General features: G+C 40.2%; 1 protein-coding gene across 2 annotated transcripts in view; it reads left to right on the top strand.

Moving 5' to 3' along the window:
* Positions 1-24,862, top strand: part of Cntnap4 (contactin associated protein like 4) — a 290,563-nt gene that overhangs the window by 49,036 nt on the left and 216,665 nt on the right. For both annotated transcript variants that reach the window (XM_021169778.1, XM_029480968.1), the window contains exon 2: positions 804-914. In XM_021169778.1, coding sequence (XP_021025437.1) covers positions 804-914 — 111 coding nt within the window. The remainder of the gene's footprint in view (positions 1-803; positions 915-24,862) is intronic.

The following is a 24,862-nucleotide window of genomic DNA, read 5'->3' on the forward strand; positions in this document are numbered from 1 at the left end:
TTTGTTTCTTGTCTATGAACTTTATAGGTTTTGCACTTTCCCCTCCGCTGTATAGCATCTTTTAGAAACTATAGATTCTTTGTGTTTTGCGGTACTTGAACTCAGGGCTTTGTACACACTAGGCAAGCACCCTGCTATTGAACTACATGCCTACTCCTCTTTCTGCTTTAATTCGAGTTAGGGACTTAGTACCTTAACTAGGCTTCCTTGAGTTCCCTTCCTAGCCCAGCTTGGGCTTTGACCTTGAGATCTTTATGCAGCATCCCCCCCCCACTCCCCGAGTTCCCAGGATGCTGGGTATGTACCACTAATCCCACAAACTTTCTTAATTTTAACATAGGTAAATTTATACATCTTTCTACTCATGCTAAAAAAATTTTTTTTAAAAAACAAGCCTTTTGATCTTAACATTTTATTTTATAATTTCTACCATGTCTTCCTTCTCTGTTTCTACAATCTCCTATCTATTTTTTTTCCAGTTTTTATTGAGCTTGCCAGACTTGTGGAGATATAGTGCGTACATGAGAGGCATATATCTAGAGAATCTAGGTCGGTTTATTTACTTACTTGAAGACAGAGTTTCCCACAGCTCAGGCTAGTTTTGAACTCACTGCATAGCTGAGGATGACCCTGACCTCCCGATCATCCTACACCTTCCTGCTGAGCAGTAGGATTACAGGCACCTGCCACTGTGCATGGCTTAGATCCTCGTTTTGATGTTGTGTTTATTTGTTGTGTCTATTGATTTGAAGAGAACTGTCAGCGCTGTGCTCACTGGAATGTGGCATTTTCTCTCCTGGCAGATGACTGTGATGAGCCCCTGGTGTCTGCCTTGCCTCAGGCATCCTTCAGCAGTTCTTCTGAGCTATCCAGCAGTCACGGTCCTGGATTCGCAAGGCTGAATCGAAGAGACGGTAAGTCTGCTCTCCCACAACCCTTTGGCTCTCAATGAATCTTGTGAATTTTCTATTTTCTTAATCAAATCATTGCAAGTGATATGCTGTGAAAAGAAGTAAATGTTGAAACAGGCCAATGGTGATAACAAAGTTTATGACATCTGGCTTCCATTCAGGAAAGGCAAAGAACTACACCCTATCTGAAAACTTTATATTATCGTTTTTAACAACCAAAGAATTTAGTTTCTTCAATCTGATAAATTTTTTATGTATCTTATAAAGTAAAAATTTTTGCAGTGATTTGCAATCATTATGAATACAGAAATGATGGGAACTTAATTGCCTTCCTATTTCAAGTTAAAGAAGTCTGCAAGAAGTAATTTTAAAGCACACTACATACTTAAAAATAGTAATCCCTCTGTTTGTATAATTCTTGATGTGGTTGGCATGGTGTTCTCTGCTGTTGAGGATCAAGAGCTTCAGAAAGCTTTTCTGGCCCTTGAGGAATACTCAGTTTCAGTTGTTTATCATCTCTTAGGTAGGTTGGGCTCAATGGCTTGCATATGATTCCAGGGAAAGGGAAGGCAAAGATAATTCACTTGCAGGAGATATGAGAGAGTGCCATAGCAAACAATCGTGTGCTAAACGACAGTGTCACTCTGGTTACGTTCTTTAATATAGAGAGGGAAGAGACATTAGCACAAACATTGGAGGGACACGCTGACAAATGGGAAGCCATTTTAACAGATAGCCACACAGACTCCAAACAATTCATATTTTCAAAAGCCATGTGTTATGTCCTCTTCCACCACACTGCAAAATCTACTCCTTGCTGTTAACATTCTTGATGTTGTTGGTATTCTTGCTGCTTGAGTTTGAGTATATGGAACTTTGAACACACACACACACACACACACACACACACACACACACACAGAGAGAGAGAGAGAGAGAGAGAGAGAGAGAGAGAGAGAATGGCAAGAATGCTGATATGCATTATATATTACTCAGTTCCAATGACTATTGAGACATTTGCATGACCCTTTGGTATGGTTTTGAGCTTTTTGACATGGTTCAAGTGTCATATTAGAGTATTTGAGGTATGTTCTTTGGTGGTTTTAAGAGTGAAATTATCAGTGGAGAAGAACAGCAAGATCTTTGTTCCCAGGGGGAGACATGGGGCCCTTGGTGCTAACCATGCTTCTTTGTTCTATAAGCAAATTGTAGTCTGAGATTTTGGTCACTGTCACTTCCTATTTGCCACTCTGGATCTCTGATTGTGTAGGCACTTGGCTTTTTTTTTTTTTTTTTTCTTTTGCCCTCTGAGAAACATTCTAGACCCGTGGTTCTAAACCTGTGGTTTAAGAATCCTTTGGGGGTTGCATATCAGATATCTTGCATATCAGATATTATTGTTCATAACAGTAGCAAAATTACAGTTATGAAGTAGCAACAAAGATAATTTTATGGTCGGGGGTTACCATGGGTGGAAGCATTAGGAAGTCTGAGAACCACTGTTCTAGATCCTGCACCAAGGCCCTCTTAGCAGGGATACCATTTCTACAACACTTTGACTTGAAAGCAAGGTCTCTACCATGTGGTTTTAAAAGTAAAGTGGAGTTTAACACTTACTGCCCTTTCCTTAAATCTTCAAAGCACTCACAGAATGGGGTCCACCAAAGAGAAACAAAATTTAATTTATCTATGGAGCTTTATTTCATTTTTGAGGCCCAATAAATCACAGAATTATATTTTATTAATTGGATGCAATCATAGTTTTCATTAATTTATATACTCAACAGGAGTCTCCATCGGTGGGACTCATTTTCATTCTTAATTTGTTTCTATGGCTCTTGCTGAAACACAATATCAAACTTCATGAATCTCATTTGCATGTTAATGAAACCAAGAAACAAAACAGGATCATTTTAATTATCTCTTGCTGGTTGTCAACCTACTTGATTACATTTTTCTTTTTTTATTTAGATTTGCTTTTTTTCTCTATTAATTACATGAAGTGTTCATAAAGGAATGTCAGATTTTGAGTGATTTATTAAAGGCTATATATTACTTATTTTAGTCAAATGCTCCTTCTAGTATGTAGCTCAGGTTGAAAGAGATGTTCAGCCAAGCCGCTGAAATGAAACCAATAGTTTCTTTGACAGACATAAAGAAGTCTTTTCTGAGGAATCAGAAAAACTGGTCAGGCCAGGAATGAGAAACAGCCCATGTAGTGCCCTGCTGTGGGTGAGAAATACCATGGATTTTGCTGACTAAATAAGTAGGATCCTGGCTGGAGAGTCTGAGCTGAATTGTCTCCTCTGAAATAATACACAGCAGTCCTTACATTGGTACCCTTGAGTGTGATTTACTTCATCTGGCCATAACGTTTCACAAGATGGGTCCTTTGCAAACCAACAGACTTGTGAATATAGCCAAAGCAGCAAGTCGTGAGTCCAATGATTGTATAGAGCGAAAATAAAGTATTTCAGCACAGGGATGTCAAATGTTGAAGTATGCCGATTGCTTCATGATTGAGTCTGTAAGATCAGAAGGTTTTCTGTTGCTAAAAGAATAATAGGTGTTTTTGCCTGTTCATTGTTAGTTTCCTTACCACAGTGGAGTCTTTCTACGCTAAATAAGCAACATTTTCTCACCGCTGTAGGATTTGTTGTTAAAAGTCAGACATCTGTATGTAGAGAAATTATTTACCTGGTGAACTGACAGAGGTAACTCCCATTCTCTGTTTACTCTGAGATGGATTATTCTAAAACCCCTGGCAGAATTGTGTGGCTATTCTTTCTGCCCTAAATCATTGTACTTATCCTCATACAACTTACAGTCCTTAAGTAAAGACACCCAAGTTCTATTTTCCAGGTATTCAGGACACACATCCTTACTTAAAAAGATGGGTCCCCTGAGATATTATCCAAGTAGCCACTGCTTCTTGTTAAAGATGCTACATAGAATTCTTTATATTTATTTTATTCTAAAATAATAATATTAATATCTTTAATAGTCAATGCCTTAGATGGCAGTTGATAAATGAGAAGTGAATTATGTGAGAGTTGAATAATTTGAAACCTAAGGGAAGGGGTGCCTCAGCACAGATGGTGTGAGTCTGGAATGCACCTGAGGTCTGTGGCTAGAGATGAGGCTCATGAACTACAATGGCTGAGTTTGCATTCTTAGGGGAAGCTTGTAGAGATACATAGAATAAAAGATATTGTCATATTTTCCTCTGTACCAACTTCTTCCCCATCACTCCAGATTCTCACGTGCCAAGAAAGGCTTTGACATACGGAGCTGTAAGAATTTCACACCTTCAGACTCATCTAGGCTCTGCCACATGGCATCTTATTGGCTATGGTTAATTTTCTGCCCCGTGTTTTAATTATCTCTAGCCCTTCCCTCTCCTCCTCCTATCTTCTCTTATTCTCCCTTTCTTTCCTCTCCCTTCCCTTTCTCCTTCCCTCACCTATGTCTGTCTATGTCTGTCTTCCTTTCACTCCTTTCTTCTCCCCCCTCTCCCCTCCCATTCCCTTCCCTTGGAATTCAGACTTAACAGCTCATAATGCTGAGATACAAGCACTTAAACTCAAATAAACCCCTGAAGGGTTTGGTCACAAGTTACCTTAGAGCCACGGGACACAAGCTTCCCAGACATCTGAACTTTAGCTGTCCACCCAGTGTCTCTTTAACTTTCTCTGGAGGATAATAGACTTTTAGGTGAAGAGCAACTATGATTAGACACTCTGAGATTGATTCAGTATCCTTGGGCTTAAATCACAACCACTTCTTACTCATTTAAGGATGGGAAAGATATTTAGCCTCTGTCCTTTAATCTCCCACAGGAGGAATAGGGTTAACAGTGTCACAGTACTCGTGAGATGACATCGTTGGCCTCGTTGAAAATGATGGCAGTGCAGAAGTGTGGCCAAATGGATTTCAGAAACATAGGCTGGAGCCATGCCAACCAGTTTCAAGGCAGAGTCCATCGATTAACCCCATTAAACAAACTTAACAAGACCAAATATATGCACCAGTGTACACAAAATAATCTCAGGGGATACAGGTGTGCACCTAAGTCTTCTAGGAGGGACCAACTTGTTCCTGGTTAATTGTAAAGTAGTGTCAGAGAATCAGAGTTATATTTTGTATGTTCTTTACGAGATTGTAGTAAAGATAGAACATTCTTTCCTGTGCATCGATGGTCAGAGTCAGCCAGCTTGGTGATATGATGGCTTAATTTAGAATAGTTTTGCATTTAAAAGAAAAAAAAGAAATTGAAATTGGTTTATAAATTAAAAACAATCCTTACTAAGAGATTCACACTTTGATAGTGGCTTGGAGAATGAAGTTCAAAATTAATTTTATGGTTTATGTGTATCACTTACGCTTATAGATTATATTTTACATACTGGCCTTGAGAAGGTGAAATAAAAATGAGTGAAGATTTACATCTTTTATATCTTGATATGCCCATATCCTTTATTCATTAAAGCAAAGGAAAAAATTGCTACCCATTTATTCATTCATATATATATATATATATATATATATATNAATATATATATATATATCACTTCTATTCTTGTATCAACATTGGAGATGACTTTGAACATCGGAGATGACTGTCTTGTGACCATTTGGTTTCCTGCACACTTTATATACTGCTGACTTTTCCGGGTCTCCTTCTGTAAGGACATTCTCCCCTCTCCCCATTCTGGTACCCCTTTTTTCTTTTCTTCCAATGCCCTTGTCTGCCTAGAGGCACACATTCTATAGCTCTAAATCAACCCCATAATTCCATCTGAACAGATGTGTCAAGTCGCCAATCATAAGTAATTTATGGTAATACAAAGCTCTGGCTTGGGAATCCAGAACACTATACCATAGTAGTAAATCCTGGGTGGCCTTGGGGAATGACATCAGCTCTCTCTTTTCCACCTATAAATGCATGAGATTGGATTTGAGGGTCTCCATATTCTAAAACAATGTGCATGTTGTATGCTTGGGGTAAGTGGATGCATTTGTTCACGTATGTGGACACATGTGTATTTGTGTGCATGTGTGAGTACCTAGTGTGGAGGTCCGAGGCCAATATCAGATATCTTTCTCAAACAGTCTCCAGTTTATTTTTTTCTAAGAAAATGTCTCCACTGTTAGCTGGAGATAGCAGATTTGGCAAGGCTGACTGTTCAGTAAACCCAGACATCCTCTAGTCTCTGTCTTCCAGCCTTGGGATTATAGATGTGTGCTACTGCAGCTGGAGTCTTACATAAGTCCTGAGGATCCTGACTCAAGTCTGCATGCAGGGAAGTACTTTGGGAACGGAGCCATTTCTCCAGCCCCAAGTGTACCTTTTGGGCAATACATGTCCTTGTCATAATTCACTTAAAAATAGAAATCTTTGAAACACAGTTAAGGTAAGGAGAATTCTTTAAATCAGAGTGCCCTTCTAAGTCCCTTCAAACTAGGAGACACAGAATTTTCCTGGCTTAAAAGATGCCTTGAAGCCGGGCGATGGTGGTGCACGCCTTTAATCCCAGCACTTGGGAGGCAGAGGCAGGTGGATTTCTGAGTTCGAGGCCAGCCTGGTCTACAAAGTGAGTTCCAGAACAGCCAGAACTACACAGAGAAACCCTGTCTGGAAAAAAAAAAACCAAAAACAAAAAACAAAAATCAAAGAAACCAAAAGATGCCTTGAACTTTCATAAGATGAAGAAATTAGGATATAAATATGATCCCACTCAAACCAATATGATGCCTCCAATTTGTTCAATCAAAATAAATTTGTGAAATTAACAATAATCACCAGTATATAACTTGCATTCTTTTAGTGCATGTCTGAATCTTTATTTCTGTCCCCTTAATTGTGTGTTTCTGTGTGTGTATGTGTGGGTTGGTGCACATACACAGGTGCCCACAGAAATTAGAAGAAGACATCAGATTCCTTAGACCTACAATTACCACCAGCTGTGAGTTACCTAATGTGGGTGCTGGCAACTGAACTCTGGTCCTCTGTACAGGCAACAAGAGTGCTCTTCATCACTCCAGCCCATCTGCCTTTGTCAGTAGTGAGTAGCAGCATTTTATGTGGATGGATATCAGGTTGGATTCTCTCAGAAGCACAGCTGTACCCAATGACTGAGGTGCAAGGGATGTATGTGTCAGGGTGTAAGCATGAGGAGAAACTGGTGAGCTTGTGGGCAGAACAGGGGCAGAGTGGGTTAGAAGTCCATAGATGTCAAGAGAAGACACCTCCACAGCCCAGACTTTCTTGACAGATTTACCCCCAAATCACTGGTACCAACTCTAGCAGGTGTCTGGTTTGGGGAAATAATTAATTTAGAAAAGTTAAGGTTTTCTTAGGCTGCTGTTAGAAAATAGCACAGATCAAGTGGATCAAACAGCAGGCATCTATTTCCCCTAATTCTAAGGTTTGGAAGTGCAAGACCAAAGAGAGAGTTGATTTGTTAGATCTTGAGGGCATTGCTTCTGACTTTCTATTGGTTGCCTTCCATTTGCCTTTTAAGGTGCTTCCTGGATGCAAGCACATGGGAAGAGCACCATCTCTCCATCTTCTGCTAGTTATGAGGGTACCAACCACATGATGAGTGCCCACTCTCTATTCTCATCTGCATCTCCTAAAGACTTCATCTCTAACTGCTATCACCTTGATGGTTAGGGCCTCACAACATGGATTTAGTGGCAGTTCTAGAAGCTAGAGGACCAAACAGAAATTGCAGTTTGATCTGAGAAAAACCCAGTGAGCCCTTCTTTATGGGCAGCATTCCTGGAGAGACAGGAAATGCTCTCCAGTGTCTCAGCCACTTTTCATACCCAATATTGAAGTATTAAACACATGAAGGAGTTGTTAAAAAATATACAAGTAGAAATGAAAATTGTAGGGGGCTTATTGTTATGATATCTCTCTGTCTAGTTGTTTGATGTACAAGCTAGGAAAATATTATTGAAATTACAGAGGGTTGACATAGAAAATGAATAAATTTAGCAAAATAGGCAATTGTGATTTCTATTTATACAGTGTCTCCAACAACTGTCGAACACACATTCTTATCAAGTACACCTAGGCTATTTACCTAATTTTATGTGGTGTCAGAAAGAATAGTGTTCTAATAAATCTCAGAGGGTTGAAATCATGGAGAATAAGTGCCTGGCTACAGTGGAATTAGCTGGAAATCATTAATTAAAAAATACTTAAAATCCAGAAAGGTGTGGAATTTAATTACTGCACTCCTCAAACAGTAATCTCAATGGAGATTAGCAATCATTCTTGCTCAAGGATGACAAACACTGTAAGTCAAACTTGTGAGGTGCCACTTAGACAAAAACTGACATCCTTAACTGCAAACGTCACAGAAGAAAGAAGGCTAAATATGAAGAACCCATCCAAGTAGCCTTGTGAAGAAATTAGAACAAAAACATCTAACAGATATGCTAGAGAGACAGCTCAGGGGCAAGGAACACTTATTGCTCTTCTAGAGGACCTGAGTTTGGTTCCCAGCACCCACAGTTGGTAATTCATGACCACCCGTGACTCCAGCTCCCGGAAATCCAGCGCCCTCCTCTGGCCTCCTCATGCATTCACACACAAACAAAAACTAAAATAAATTGAGAAATTTAGAAAAGTAAATAGTTTTATGAAACTGCGTTCAAAAAAACTACAGAAAAAGAAATCTTCTGTCTCATGAAGAGAATAGAGCCATAATTAAAATGTTCCAAGAAAGAGAACTCCAGGCTAACAAGTGTTCAAATGGGAATTCTTCCAAACACATTTAAGACAGATCTGACATTCTCTCTCAGAGAGAGGAAAAAAGTCGAAATCCTCCTAACTCGTCCTGTAAGGCCGGCGTAACCTTGGTACCCAGCCCTGTCAAGGACAAACAAGAAAGGAAAATTAAAAACCACTCTTGCTCATGAATATAAATGCAAAATATTCTAAACAAAATATTAGCATACATGTGTGAAGGGACTCAGCCTCAGCTTCGGAATGAGAATGTCCTCTGAAAGCTTGGTGGGTTGCAAAGCTAAAAAAAAAAAAAAAAACAGTTGAAGGAAGTAGTGGCTCTGGCCTTGTGTGGACAATGTGACCATCCTTCCTCTGAGAGGAGGGGAGCCCAAACTGGGGGGAGGGGGAGTCTCGTTCACTCCTATTAAAGACAGTTACAATTAAAGATATGCATTGGCATATTAGATAACCCCACGTCTCTCCAGCCCTTAGGCCGCATTACTTTCTCTAGTGAATGTTGCAGTGGTCAAGTCCAGCTTCCTACAGATGTAAGAGGGAGTTGTCTAGGCTGGGCCACTCAGCTGTAGCTTTTTGAACATGATTTCCCTGATGGTGAGGGATCCTCCTTCCCTGGGAATCTCCTGGCATGACAGATTGTACTGGTTCTGGAGGAAGAGAGGCGACTCTCCACAGGAAGGGTATCAATAACCATTGGAGGACGTGAATTTTGGGGGCTGTGAAAGTAAGGATGGAATTGGATCCACCGAGGCTGTTCAGGACTGTGTGTAGGACTGAGCATCAGGACCTAACTTTTGTCCCGGTTGAAAGCTCAGCTTTGTTTGGGTTTCCCTTACTTGATACCCTTCTACCTTTTGAACTTGTTCTACGAACGGTGTAGTTCAGACTTGTGCCTTCATGCCATGCCTCATCCTTCAATAAAATAGCACAAAATAGGGGCTACAGAGATGGGTGAGCAGTTAAGAACACATAGTACTCTTATAGAGGATTTGAGATCAGTTCTCAGAGACCAGAGTAGGTGACTCATAGCTGCTCGCAATCCTGGCACCGGGGTAGTCAACATTTTCTTCTGGCTTTCATGGACACAATACACATGCGCACAAACCCACACATAGACATATATGAGTACACACAATTAAAATTAAACAAATGGGACAATATATTTACTCCTGCTCAGAAGAAGTAAATCAATAGTAATTTATCCCACGTCAAAGGACTGATGTACAAATTGTGCCCTCTTAAGTGTTAGACATATTTAAGCAACATATGTCTAATAGCAGGTTATTATAGGAAGAATTTTACGGTGGAGAAAACCGACAAACTCAAACTTATGCAGATGACCAACTTTAACACTGATCATGCTAAGCTACATTGATGAAATGCAGGCCTGATTTGAAGTGATGAGGATAGAAATTTTTTATCGCTATGGTTTATCTCCTGGAAAACTTCTCTGAAAATTGTTATGCAGACCTAAAGTGGAGATCATTCTAGCTGCATGGTTATCCTAAAAGCTATCAAGGAAAACCCCAAAGAATGAAGCTTGAAAACTGGCATAACTACATAAACCCAGGGAAACAAGGTGACCAACTTGCACCATGAATACCCCAGTGGGGCTTTGAAATAGAGGTAGATGCTCGCAGCCAACCATTGGACTGAGTGTGGGGTCCCCAATGGAGAAGTTAGAGAAAGGACTGAAGGAGCTGAAGGGGTTTGCAACCCCATAGGAAGAACAACAATATCATGGAGAGACCCATGGCTCCAGCTGCATATGTAACAGAGGATGGCCTTGTCAATCATCAATGGGAGGAGAGGCCCTGGCCCTAGTGTAGGGGAATACAAAGGTAGGGAGGTGGGAGTGGGCAGGTAAGGGGGGAACACCCTCATAGAAGCAGGGGATGGGGGGGATGGGATTGGGGGCCTACAGGGAAGAAACCTGGAAAGGGGATAACATTTGAAATGTAAATAAAGAAAATATCAAATTAAAAAAAGAGAAAAGAGGGTATTAGGTAAAAACTAAAGAAATTTAAAGAAAATATCAATGTACAATGTAGCTAATAATAATAGTAATACCAACAATAATTCATCAATACTGAGTTAGTACTTGACACAAACCATACTCATGAGAAGATGTTAATGAAAAAAGAAATCTGTTTATAAAAGCCATATTGAGAATCCACCTATAATCTTTTAGCCTTTCTGGAATTCTGAAACCATATTAAGATAAATAATCATTTAAAATATGTTCCAATATTTTGGCATTATCAATACAGAATGTGACGTGGACCTGTGCTTATAAATACCAAGAATATGTGTGTAAGGTAGAAACAGATTTAAGGCTGGGACAAGGGAATGAAAAGTGCAATAAAATAATAAGTGTGGACTTAGTATCATTTTGTAGTTAGTAAATCTGGATGCCCCAGTATAGGGGAATGCTAAGGTGGTGAGGCAGAAGTGGGTGGGTGGGGGAGCACCCTCATAGAAGCAGGGGGAGGGGGGAGGGGATGGGGGTTTGCAGAGGGGAGTTCAGGAAAGGGAATAACATTTGAAAGGTAAATAAATAAAATATCTAATAAAAGAAAAAGATTGGTATGTAGGCATTCAGAAAGTCATCAAAAGGATGCTTTTGAAATTCATGCCAGGGACTCAGTGAAAAACTCCTTTAATTCTATTCCCAATGAATAGTGTTTTAAAAGTAGCATTTTTATTGGTACAGAAATGACAGCTTTCGTTATGACACTCTCTTTTCATTCTGCAGTGTTGAGAATTGAATGTAGGGTCTAAGGTATGGCAGGCACATGCTCTGCCACCGAGCCTGAGTCCTGCTCTTATTACCACATTTGCATAGATGCATGCATGCAATACTCTTTGAACATCCCCCGCCCCCATCCCCCAGATTGTCTCCCTTCTTGCTGGCTCTCAACCTGTGGGCTGCAACCCCTTTGAGGGTTGAATGACCCTTTCATGGGGATCACATATCAGATAACCTATATATCTGATATTTACATTATGATTATAACAGCAAAATTACAGTTATGAAGTAGCAATGAAAATCATATTATGGTTGAGGCATCATCACAACATGAGGAACTGTATTAAAGAGCTGCAGAATTAGAAGGTTGAGAACCACTGTCCTCAATAGTCCTATAGCCTATTTCTACTTCATGTTTCCTTTTAACAGTTAGATTCCAGATGTGAATAAAACATTGAGTATTTATCTTTCTAAATCTGTACTGTTTTGGTCAATACAATGTCCTCAAGGTCTCTCTATCTTCCCGTAAAGGTCACCTTTCACAAATAAATATTACTCCATTCTATGGACATTTACCTTCTTTCTTTACCCTTTTATTGCCGATGGGCATCAAGGCTGGTTTCATCTGAGTTGACTTTTGTAAATAGTGCTACAAAACACATGTGTGTGGCTGTCTCTGTGATACGCTGCCTTAGACTCCTTTGGGTACACACCTAGGAGATATATGGCTAGATAATAGGCTACTTCTTTTCCAAATAGTTGCCATGACCTTAAAAGGTGATTTGATTTCTAATTCACGTCATTTTGGTAGAACTGTAACTGGTCATGTAATTTGAGTCTTTTCCTCAGAAAAAATAAGCATGAAATCCCAGTGGAGACTTGTGTGCCTGCCTAAGACTTTCAGCCCCATCGTCATTGCTTGCATGGGTGTTTATGAATGTGGCCTTCTAAGCCTGGCTAAGGTTCTGCAATGGCTAGAGCTATTATATGTTGCTTTCAGGATGAAAGGAATAAAAATTAGCAAAGCTTCAAAGTTAAAGAGCAAGCGAATGTATTAGCATTTGCTCTCTGACTGGCCCATCTCTGCTTCATTTGTACGCCATGTCTTATGTTTATCAGAGTGGATCAGAGTGGATCTTCTGCTGTGTTTTAGATGGTATTAATGCTGATGAGGACAATCACATAAGGAGCGTGGTGATGCAGAAAACCATCAGTGAAACAGAAATGTAAGAAACCGATATTTAGAGCAAAGCCATAAATATAATCATTGACTGCAATTTTAGTACAAGTTAAAATAAACCATACACGAGACGGGCCATGTGGGTGGCTGAACCTTGTGGTTTTACACAGCACTTAAGAAAAGGGATGGATGAATCGGTAAAAGTTGCACACTATTAGACAAGCTAACTAATCCACTGTAAAACCATCAAAAATTGAGATAAAAATTCATGTAACATGAAATTAATCATGGTAAAATGTTAATTTTATGTTTATGTCATGCCAATTCTGGGGCACTTTAGAACAATCACAATGTTGTCTAATCACACCATTTATCATTATCAGGTTCCAAAAAAGAAACTCTTTTTTTTTTTTTTTTGTAGATTTTTAAAAATCAGTCCCACCCATATATGTGTGTGTGTGTGTATGTGTGTGTATGTATGTGTGTGAGATTGTGTGTGTGATTGTGTATGCGTGTGAGTATGTGTATGTGTGTGATTATATATGTGTGAGTGTGTGTATGTGTGTAAAATTGTGTGTGTGTGTGTGTGTGAATACACATGGAAGGTGGATGCCAGAGGATAACTTGGTATGAGATAGGACTCCTTGTTTGCCCCTGCATATGCCAGGCTAACTTGTCTCTCCTGTCTCCACCTCACATCTTTGTAGGAGCTCTGCGATTACAGACACACACTACTACATCCTGCTGCATGTGGGCTCTAGGGATTTCAACTCAGGCCTCTACTCTTGGTCAGCAAGTGATTTATACACTATGCTGTCCCCCAAACCCCTAAAATATTTGGAATTGAGATTTTGTAGTTTAATTTTCTTGTTTATTTTTGTGTTTGAATTTTTCCTTGTGGTTTCATTTTCAAATTAAAACTGATCTTTAACATTTGTAATGGCCTATTTTGAGCTAGTATTCCTCAGCTTCTGTGTTAATAGGTAAAACACTCTCTTCCTAACATGTCTGCCTTTCCTTTCAGTATCATTTCCAGAAATTATATATTTAGTGTGTACCCTAATATAGGTTTGGTTAACTCTGTGCATTTTTATTTATTTAAACATGTAGATTGTATTTATCTATCCACCCACCCCTCCCCCAGTGCACAAGGCTGTTGCATGTGCCCATGTGCCCTTGCTGTTGCATGGATGAGGGGGTCAGAGGGTGACTTTTGGGAGTTGGTTCTCTCTTCCCACCAGGTGGTACCTGCAGTTCGAACTCAGGTGATCGGATTTGGCTGCAGGCACCTTCAGCTGCTGGAGCATCTCATTGTCCTGTCTCTTTTAAATCATGAAGGGAAAGGGGGGCTTATAACCCCCCCAATACACTGGTACATTCATCTGTGCTTAATTACGTATTTGCCTTATTGTGGTCTTTGTTCCTTCATTTAACTTTGCTTTACTGTTTATTCCTCTTTCTCTCCACAGATGGGATTTGTTTTTGTTAGAAAGGTCTATTAACAAAATCGACATTTATTTTTTAAATTGAGACTGTCATGATTTACAAAAGGACAATTTCACCAAACATAGATAGTTTGGCTGACTTTCTCTTTTCCTTGCTCCATTTCAAATTTGTCGTCCTATGAGTTGTTGGCCATTACAGTTTCTGTTTAGAGATTATCTGTGCCTATCGAGGGTCCCTCATACGTGACAGATCTCTTGTCTCTGCTCTTAATATTCTTTCTGTGCCCCAGCTTTGAATAGCTTGATTATAATATGTAGCAGTGTGGAACGTTCTGTGTTTATCCTTCCTGCTGTTTATTGAATTTCTTGAGTGTATCCATTCTCACATCATTTATTAGATCTGAAAAACAGGTTTTGGTCATTATTTCTTTAACTGCCCTTTCCCTTCCCTTCTTCTGCCTGCTCTCACACAAGGTTAAGCTTGATGGTGCCTCATAGATCTCTCAGGTTTCCTTCTTTATTTTCTTTCCATCACTCAGGTTTCGAGGGCACTAATTGACCCATCTTCATAGTTACACATCTGTGTGTTCAAATCTACTCTGAACTCCTCAACTGAATTCATTTCAGTTATAATTTGTGGTAACTTTTATGCCTTAAATTTTTATTTTATTTGTTAAAGTGTGTGTGTGTGTGTGTGTGTGTGTGTGTGTATACGTGCGCGCGTGTACAAGAGTGAAGATGTCCATGGCAGCCAGAGATGCAGGATCCCCTTGGAACTGGAGTTACATGCAGCTGCGAGCTGGGATGTTTGGAACTGGACTCTGGTCCTCTGTAACACTCTTAACCAATGAGTAGTCTCTCTCCAGTTTCCCCCTTTCCAACGGCATAGCTGTTTGTTTGTATTTTCCATGTGCTGAGTTAGCATTTCCTCTCTTTCTTCATTCTGTGTTCATGAGTTCCTTTTGGTCTTTGACCACAACTGATTTTAAGCTGTAGTGAGGTAGGCTTCCTGTTGGCTTCCTTAGAGACCATATCTCTTAGTTTCTCCTAGGGTTCTATTGTGTTGGTTACTTTTGTGTATCTGTCTCAGAAGCCCACCTGAAATCACATCCTGAAGGGAAAAGATGTATTTTGGCTCGTGTTTTCAAACCATGGTCATGTGGCCTTGTGTATTCGGGCAGAACTGGAAGCAGCTGGAGTGTGGTGGTGGTGGTGGTGGTGGTGGAGATTCCTCACCTCATAACAGGCAGGAAGTGGAAGATGATGGAGGGTCTAGGGATTGTGCATAACCTCCAAAGGCACACCTAAGGTGACACCTTTTCTCCAATTAGGCTTTACCATCCAGTATAGCACCACCAACTGGAAACCCAGCAATTAACAAAGATGCAAGCCTGTGAGAGACACGGCATGCTCACATTGCAAGACCTATTTTGTATTTCCTTGGATGCTTTGTATTTTAGGGATGGGGGTTGAGATAGCTGTTTAGCATTATTTTAACTCTAGAAATCAGCCGACTCCCATGCTCACAGAGTTTGCCATTTGCCTTCACTGTAAACAAAGTAAAGTTGGGCTTGTCTTTCCCCCCTCTTTTCTCTCTGTCTCGCTCTGTCTCTCTGTCAGTCCCTGCCTCTCTTTCCCTCTGCCCTCCTCATGTACCACAGGGTTTACCCATGAAACCCAGATGTCATCATCCTCCTGCCTCAGCCTCCCAAGTGCTGGGTTTACAGATTCCCACTTGCCTCCCTCATTTCCCATTCTCTTTGGTGGGTAGAATCTTTGAGTTCCATATTCTTTGAGGTTGACATCAGCCAGTGTTTTGACAGCTTTCCTCAAGCACTCTGGGAAACAAAATTGAAATGCGACAAAATAGAATCCTTTCCTAGTCTTTGCATATTGGCTCTGTGCTGGGTCACTCCCTTATCATGCACTTTCTATTCACAGACATAATCCTCCAAATTGTGTTTAGCTTAATCCCCCAAATGATGTCTCATGAAAGAGTAGAATATATGAGCCAAAGCTTTCAACTCTTTTCAAATAAAACTCTTACAGTGCAATTGTATTTTTTTCTAGATAAAGCCCAACATTTTTTTTAAAACAGCAATGTTATGATTATTTTCCATAATGGAGAAGAAAAATATGCATTTTAGAGCAAACCCCTCGAAAGTGGAATATGCACACCATTTGCAAAATTTTTTTATCAAAAGACATTGTCAACAACCATACATTTTAGTAGCACTGTATGTGGAAAAATCAATGCTGTGTAAATGTTAGCAGCCTCCTGGGTAGTCAGTGTAAGCACAACTTTGCTTTCTGAGGTTTAATCTTGCTTCTGTCTGTATATGATGGCTAAACAAGCATTGACCTCTTATCTGGCAGGCCTTCATGATCCACACCATAGGAAAACCCCCTTTTTTTTTCTTATGTGCTAAACCTTTTGATATGCTATACTGTCATTTTGAAAAAGGCTGTGGATCAGCAATAAGGCAATAGCTGGTAGATACGAGTAGCTTTGATTACTATTGGCAGAGAGCTACATATCCCTATGGTACAGTCTTATCAAACTGGCCAAGGAGGGGTACTGAGTAGAGTCTTTTTATGCGTCACATGAAGTGATTAGTAGATTCTGCATTTCCGTATCAAACTGTGGCCAGTTCTGGGAAAGGTGAGCATATACATTTCTGCAATGAAAGATGCTGTAAGACTGAATGGCAGAATGATTCTCTCAGTGGCCCCTGTGTGTGTGCAGGATGGGTGTGGGCAACAGGCATATACATAGGTACCCTGTTTGCCTTGTGTTCCTTGCCTTTCGCAGGCATTACGACTCACCTCGTGCTTAAAATGTAGGTTATCGCATAGTTTGGCAACAGGGTTTAACAGAATACCTTTTAAGCCTAAACTGTGAGAGAGCTGACAAGGGATAAAAGAGGCTAAAGGGATCTCTCTCTCTCTCTTTTTGTTGTCTTATTTCCTTTTCTCGCTGCTGTGTAAAGCACCCAATGAAAGCAACTTCAGGAAGGAAGGGTTTATTTTGGCTCTCAGTCTGAAGGTGCAGCCCCCAGTGGCAGGGAAGGCATGGTGGTAGGAGCAGTGTGAGGCAGCTGACCACAGGGTGTTCAGAGTAGGGCAGGAGAAAGGGGGAGAGAAGGGAGAGGGGAGAAAGAGGGAGAGAGGGAGAGAAACAGAAACACACACACAGAGAGAGAGAGAGAGAGAGAGAGAGAGAGAGCATACATTCAAGCATTCAGCCATTTCTGCTTTATTCCTTTTATTCAATTTGGACAATAGCCTATGGATGATGTCACTGGCGATTAGTTGAGTCTTTCCACCTCAATTAATTCAATCTAGAAACTCCCTCCCAGGCTCACCCAGAGGTTTACCTCCTAGGTGATTCTAGATCTTGTCAAGTTTAAAGAGTATATTAACCTATTAATAATTATTATTAGGGCTGGAGAGATGGCTCAGCGGTTAAGCACTGTCTGCTCTTCCAGAGGTCCTGAGTTCAATTCCCAGCAACCACATGGTGGCTCACAACCATCTGTAATGGGATCTGATGCTCTCCTCTGGTGTGTCTGAAGAGAGCAATGGTGTACTCATATACATAAAATAAATAAATAACTCTTTAAAAAAAGTAATACTAATAAAAATATTGCCCTAGCTAGAATGAGAATTTGGAATGGAAGGGGGAAGGCAGGTCATGAGCAAGCAAGAATGAAAACTAACTTGCCTTTTTTCCTTGTTTCAAACTGCGTGTACTGTAGAGTATTTCATGGAGCCCTTCCTTCATCTTTAGGTGCTTAGAAATGAACCATGTGTTTAGAGAATGATGCTGGGCAAGGAGTCTGCCAGTCTCAAGAACACAACAGCAACAACTCATCTGCTACTGAATGATGTAAATTATCATGTAGAAAGGGATCCACATCAACCCTAGATACAAAATGGGGATGTGTAGGAGCTACCTAGGGTAGCAGATATGAGCTGTAGGAACAAGAGGCGTACTAGGGAGAACTAAAAGTGCTAGGGATACAGCAGGGAGGAATAAAGATGCTGTAAGCTGAGGCCACAGTTGTGGACAAGATCTTATACTTGGGATGCATGCAAGACATCAGAATATCATGGTCAAATACATATTTTGCCCATGCTCTACTAGTTAATACAGAGAGGCATGGAAGATGCCTGATTATTGTGGTCATTTACTGCCCAGGCAGCTGACCAAGAAGCAGTCCCTTGTCCAGTGTTCCCAGAAGTCACCAGGGTCGATGGGAAGGAAGATGAATCCCTGCAGGCATTTTGAAGCTGAAGGTGACAGAAGTATAATTCTTAATTGATTGAGTCATCCATGAACTGGACCGAGTTCCTCCCGAAATGATTAGATTGATTTTCTACATGAGACAGAATAAGAGCGCAAGATAGAAAATTAGATTGAGTTAGGGGGAAAAATGCATTTTTCACACTCGAGGCTGTGACAGAGAGTCTCATAACTGTAATATGATTCTAGCTGCTTGGCTTAAGTAGCTTATCTCAGAGATATGGCCAGTAGCCTGCTGATGTGAGAAGGCCTACTGTGAGCAACTCTTCCCATCTCAGCTTCCCCAAGTAGAGTCTGGTGTGGAGGGAGTGCTGACACCACAGGAATTGACACATATTATCAAGCACAACCTTCCTACCCAGAGAACAGGTTATTAAACATTTCCCAGCATGCTACTGCTCCGGACTTCCCACTCATGAGCCAAAGTGAAATGATGTTGTGGAAAAGCTATTAGGATTTCCTTCAAAAATCAGACTGATGTAAAAATAAGAACCAAGTGTGATCTGTTTCTCATATGTCACTATGTGTTTTGCTTATGGAAAAATAAACCCTAGTATGTTTGATTTTTACACATACATGAGACACATTCAAGCTCTTTAGTGTGGCATATACAAGGTATTTCTGGGTCACACACAGAGCAGGTATGCTTGACTATGTGTACTCTGAGGTCAAATGTTTGAATCTCAATTTTGAGGTTACATGTTGGTTTATTTGTTTAATTTTTATATTAAGGGAGGGTATTTCCCTGTTCTGCATTGTGCTTTGCTGAAAACATACAGAAATGCTAAATTTGTGTGTGTGTGTGTGTGTGCTTGCAAATGAATGTGTGCTCCTGTCCATATGTAGGCCAGAGGAAACTTTGGCTCTTGTTCTTCAGATACCCACTCCCTTGCCTTTTGTTTTTAGAGGGAGAATCAGAATATTTGTTTATTTCAATTCTACAGCATTACAAGGTTTTACTTGTACATTTTCTCCTGTACTCATTAGAAGAAAAAAAAAAAATGAGGCCCTGCCAGAGGTGCAGAGGTACAAATACGGAGGTGGATATTAGTGGCTAACCATTGGACTGAGTACAGGGTCCCTAATAAAGGAGTTAGATAAGGGACTGAAGGAGTTGAAGGGGTTTGCAACCCCATAGGAAGAACAACAATATCAACCAACTAGACCCCCCCCCCCCACTGAGATCCCAGGGACTAAGTCATCAACAAAGGAGTACACATGGCTCTAGGTGCATATGTAGCAGAGGACGGCCTTGTCAGGCATCAGTGGAAGGAGAGGTCCTTGGACCTATGAAGGCTTTATAGATGCCCCAGTGTAGGGGAATAGAGGGCATGGAAGTGGGAGTGGGTGGGTGGGTGGAGGAACACCCTCATAGAAGCAGGGGGAGAGAGGATGTGATAGGGTGTTTCTGGGAGGGAAGGAAACTGAGAAAGGGGATAACATTTGAAATGTAAATAAAGAAAATACCCAATTTAAAAAAAAAAATAAAAATGATGTCAAAACAGAGCCTGTTTCCTGATAGTTCCAGGCTATTAAAAGTAAAAGAGCAAGCAGATATCATCCATTCCTCTTTCTTTCTTGAGCATTCTCCTCGTACCTAGAGTTCCTTCCAGCTGACTCCTTTATACTAAGAGATTTTTTTTTTCTATCCCCAGAATTATACTCCCATTTTCACCTCATTCTATATACAAACTCTTCCAGTCTTCTTTTGCAGAACCCCTTCCATTTTCTACTTGTAAAAATTTCACAGCAGCTTTAATTTATGCATTGATTTATTTGGGGTGGGGGTGACCAAACCAGGTGTATACAATGCTAAGGCAGCACTCACCACTAAGATATATTATCATACTATGACCATTGAACATTTGATCTTATCTTGATTGTTTGAACATTTACTATAACATGCTCCATCAAGGGGCCAATTAGATTATTATTCCTTAAGAGAAATGTATTCAAATTCAATATATTTAACATTAGAAGAACATCAGATAACATGTGTTCATCTATATGCATATCCTATCTTGTAATGTATATGTGTGTGTACATGCAGTATATATGTATCCATTTATATATGTACATGTGAATATGGGTATAAATGTAGGTTTCTATATTGCTGTTCTTTGCTGTGAAGAGATACCACAACCAAGGCAACTCTTATAAAATTAAGCATTAAAACGGGGGCTGGCTTACAGTTTCAGAGGTTTAGTTCATTATCTTCATGATGGGATGCATGGCAGCTGGCATGGAAAAGCATGGTGCTGGAGAAGTAGTTGAGAGTTACATCCTGATTGGCAGGCAGCAGGAAGAGAAGTATAAGGCCTGGCTCAAAGCCCACCTCCAGTGATACACTTCCTTTATCAAGGCCACACCTCCAAATCCTTCTAATCCTCTCAAAGAGTTCCAATTTCTGATAACTAAGCATTCCATTATATGAGGCTATGGGGACCATTCTTATTCAAACCATATAGTGTGTAGAGATTAGAAAAACTAGAAAAGAGGCTGAGAGGGTATAAAAATAAGTACGGAGAAGTGGATACAAAATGACCAGTGTAACATGAAGGAGGAAAAGACGCAGGGGCCATGTTACATGGGCCAATGGAGGGACTGTGGGGGATGAATGAGAGTCTTCTAAAAATTATCTTGTTTCTAGGAGATAGGCATTCTCGCTTGCCCAGAACTCATCAAATAGGCTAGCCTGACTTGCCAATGCATTCCAGGTTTCTACCCCCACTCAGGTATCACAGGGAATATGTATACTACTACACTTGGACAGTTTTTCACATGGGTTCTGGGAATTGAACTCTGGTTTTTTGCTTGAAAGGCAAGAACTTTACCAACGGAGACATCTCCCCAGTCCCCCAGGATGTATTCTTTTAAGTGATATGTATAGTGTATGCATATATATATATATATATATGCATATATCTATGTTTATATTTCTGTCTGTCTATCTATCTATCTATAAATTAAGATTTTTAAAATTTTTATCTGATAATTATCCAGAGTCAATAATTAAACTAATTTACGTTGAGAACCACCTAGATATATCAAATTATCTACCCTCAAGCCTGGAATGGTTGGGTTAAAATATTGAGGATACTATCTTCCTTTAAAACAGTATGTCACAATCACAGATCTTATTAGTGACCAGAAATTACTGCTCTTTCTGAACTTCTAAAGCTATGATGCATGCTCTCTCTCTCTCTCCCTCTTCATAATTGGCAACACACATAGTTGTTGGACACTGGAAGTTTGAGAGGTAGAAGTCTTGATCTTTGAACAAAGAACATTCTACAGTCTTTCCATTCCTGCTTTAATGAGCACTGCCCTCTTTATGCCCCTCAATCCCTTCAGTCCAATTACTGCCATGGTGAAAAATGTGCCTAGTGTTGGTCTGCCTCCTGTCACGCCTCTGCACCACACACACTAGCTTTGCATTTTGTCCTTTCTAAGTCTGACCCTAGAACCAAATTTAAGGATTCTTCTTCCCCCGATTCTCAGACCAGAGGATGTTCTAATCCTAATTTTTCAAATTCTTGCTTTATTTCAGTCCCTCAGATGACCTACATCATCTCCAGAGAGGTATCACTGTTGCTGGGGTTTTTTTGTTTGTTTTGTTTTGTTTTTTATAGTGTACCAGATAGTTTGATGTCAACTTGATGCAAACTAAAGTCATTTGAGAGGAGGGACTAGCAATGAAGACATTGCTTTTATAAGATTGGTCTTTTGGCAAGTCTGTAGGGTATTTCTTAATAATGATTGACAAGGGAAGACCCATACCATTATGGGTTTGGTGATACCCTTGGGCAGGTGGTCCTGGCTTCTATAAGAAAACAGGCTGAAACAAGCCAGTAAGCAGAACCCTTCTATGGTCTCTGTCTGCATCAGCTCTTGCCTCCAGATTCTGGCCCTGTCTGAGTTCTATCCTGACTTCCTTTAATGATGAACACTGATATGCCAGTGTAAGCCAAATAAATCCTTTCTCCCCAACTTCCATTTGAATATAGTGATCCTAAGACATTAATACACATTTTATTTTTAAAGTTTGTGTGTGTGTGTGTGTGTGTGTGTGTGTGTGTGTGAAGGGGCAATTATGAGACACCCAATGTGGGTTCTAGTAACCAAATCCAGGTCCTCTACAAGTACAATGTATGCTCTTAACTACTGAGTCATCTCCCCAGCCCCATATTTCTCTTTCGTTAAGAGGTAAAGACCCAGGAGGCAGAATCCACATCATGTGCATGTGCATAAGGAATAGCTTTTGAATCGGACTGTGCTTAGGCTTGCCTGGTTTCACCAGAACTCTAGAATCATTCTCTAGCCATTGCACAGTCTCCCTGTCTCTCTGTGTGTCTTTGTCTCTCTCTGTCTCTGTCTGTCTGTCTTTCTCTGTCTGTCTGTCTGAAAAACATGTGTCTAATGCTGGTCTCTAAATCAGTATGTAACTCAAGATGAAGATGACCTTGAGCTGCTGATCTTCTGGCCTCTATTTCTCAGATGCTGAAATTACAATCATATACCATCATGCCAAGCTTATGAAGTACTGTGGATAGAGCCAAGGGCCTGTGCATGCTAGTTAGGCATTCTACCAACTGAGGTATATCCCCAGACTAGATACTGGGAGTTGAGTCACTGAATGAATAGCATGTTATGGAATATATGGGTGGTTTCTATATATGTCCAGTAGACTCAGAGTTCTTTACAGCATTTCTTGGGCTATGTGGGAACTCTTTTATACTAAGCATCTATTATTAGTTCAGTACTTTAGGCTTTACATTGAAGATTCTGCCAATATAGACTAGAATTAGAGTGATAACCCCTAGTATACAGTAGTTTTATTTGCCTAAGGTCAGTATAGTGATTTTTAAGTTTGAAAACCATAATTAGCTTACGTGACTAGGGAAAGAAATTCTATATTCTTTGATGTGAGGGATGGCATTTGGGAAATTTAAAAAGGTGACCTTTCCTAACCTTCTGATAGCTTCTGTCGTCTACAGGTCACTAAGCTTCCATAATCTTTTTGAAGAGTTAGAAATGCCCACAGCACTAGATCTTCCATGCTATTCCAAGTACACCACATATCTGTCTCCATCACATTTTAAAAAGTCATTTTCACATCACTCAAAAAAATACAAACATTGACCACTTTGTAATCTACAGACAGAACACATTAAGTTTTAATAGGTTTAATTATTCTAAGACACCTCATGATATCAATACTAGGGATGTTTTCATTGGGATTCAAAACACGTTTCAGACGCTCCAAAAGTAAAAGATGGATGGGAATTAATCACCAAATATTTCTTAGAGAAGAAATGACAGAGTGGTTTTAAGATTCTTTGAAATGTCGGCTCTGCTCTTTACAAAGCTCTGTCCTTTCACTTTGTTACCAGAAAGGAAAGGCTCCCGTTGTCCTCTGACCTTCTGATTTCATCTCAGAATCGATCAAATTTATTTCAGTCTCTCTGAGTTTGGCCCAATGAGAACAATAGCGGACCAGCTAATGACGAGCCACACTTTCATGTTTAACCAGGTCACAAAAGTTTGAGTAAAGTCATCTTCATGTATGAAGATGGTACTCTAACATGAGATCTGGTTCTTTGTAATTAACATAATGAGCATCAGGAAAGTCCATCCTTTCCTATGATAGAGTTTTCAGAGTTAACAAGTGAGATTTGGAGAGAGATGCTATTTGAGGTCAGTTGAGAAGCAGAGCCAGGAAAATCCTGGTTGAGGGAGAGGAATAGGGAGATGTACATGTATTTCTCATATGATTATGGATAATAAGAACAAGTTTCGTAGATACCTGTGCTGTTGTGTGGCTACAAAACCAGATTGAACTTGGGTTACACATGGTGTCATAGAGGAAGTAGCTTTTGGTGCTAACATTGGAACTGCTTTTACTCAAAGAACTGCAAAGGGTTGGTGAAAATAGATTGGCTATTTGAGATGCACATATTAGAGACTTGCAGAAAGTGCAAGGAGCGCTTTCTGGCTTTCCTTTCTGAAACGTAGCCATACCAAATCCCATAGACCTTGTTCTCTTTCTTTGTTGGTCATACAGGAGATTGAATCCAAGACCTTCCATATACCAGGCAAGGACTCTACAATTGATCTCTGTTTCTAGCTGTCTTTTGACTTCTTCTTTTGAGACGGGACCTCACTAGGTTCTCCAGGTTTATTTCGAGTCTTCCGTGTAGCCCAGAGAGTCCTTAAATTTGTGATTCTACTGTTTCAGTTTTCCATGTAGCTAGGTTGACAAATGTGTGCAATCAGGCCCCTGGCTGTTTCATTCTGCTCACCAAGGAGAGCTGCCTCCAGTTCCAAAGTGAACCACTGCTCAGATTCTCAAGCCCTTCCTATTTCTTCAGATTTCCAGTTGTTTCAATTTCGTCTTTTTTCAAAGGTTTCTTCTATTAGGGCTGGAAAGATACTGGTTGGTAAAGTGTAGGCTGCACTGGCATGAGAATTGGATCTAATCCTCAGAACCCATAGGAAAAAAGCCAGGCACA

Source organism: Mus caroli, chromosome 8, assembly GCF_900094665.2.
Source record: "Mus caroli chromosome 8, CAROLI_EIJ_v1.1, whole genome shotgun sequence".
Lineage (NCBI taxonomy): Eukaryota > Metazoa > Chordata > Mammalia > Rodentia > Muridae > Mus > Mus caroli.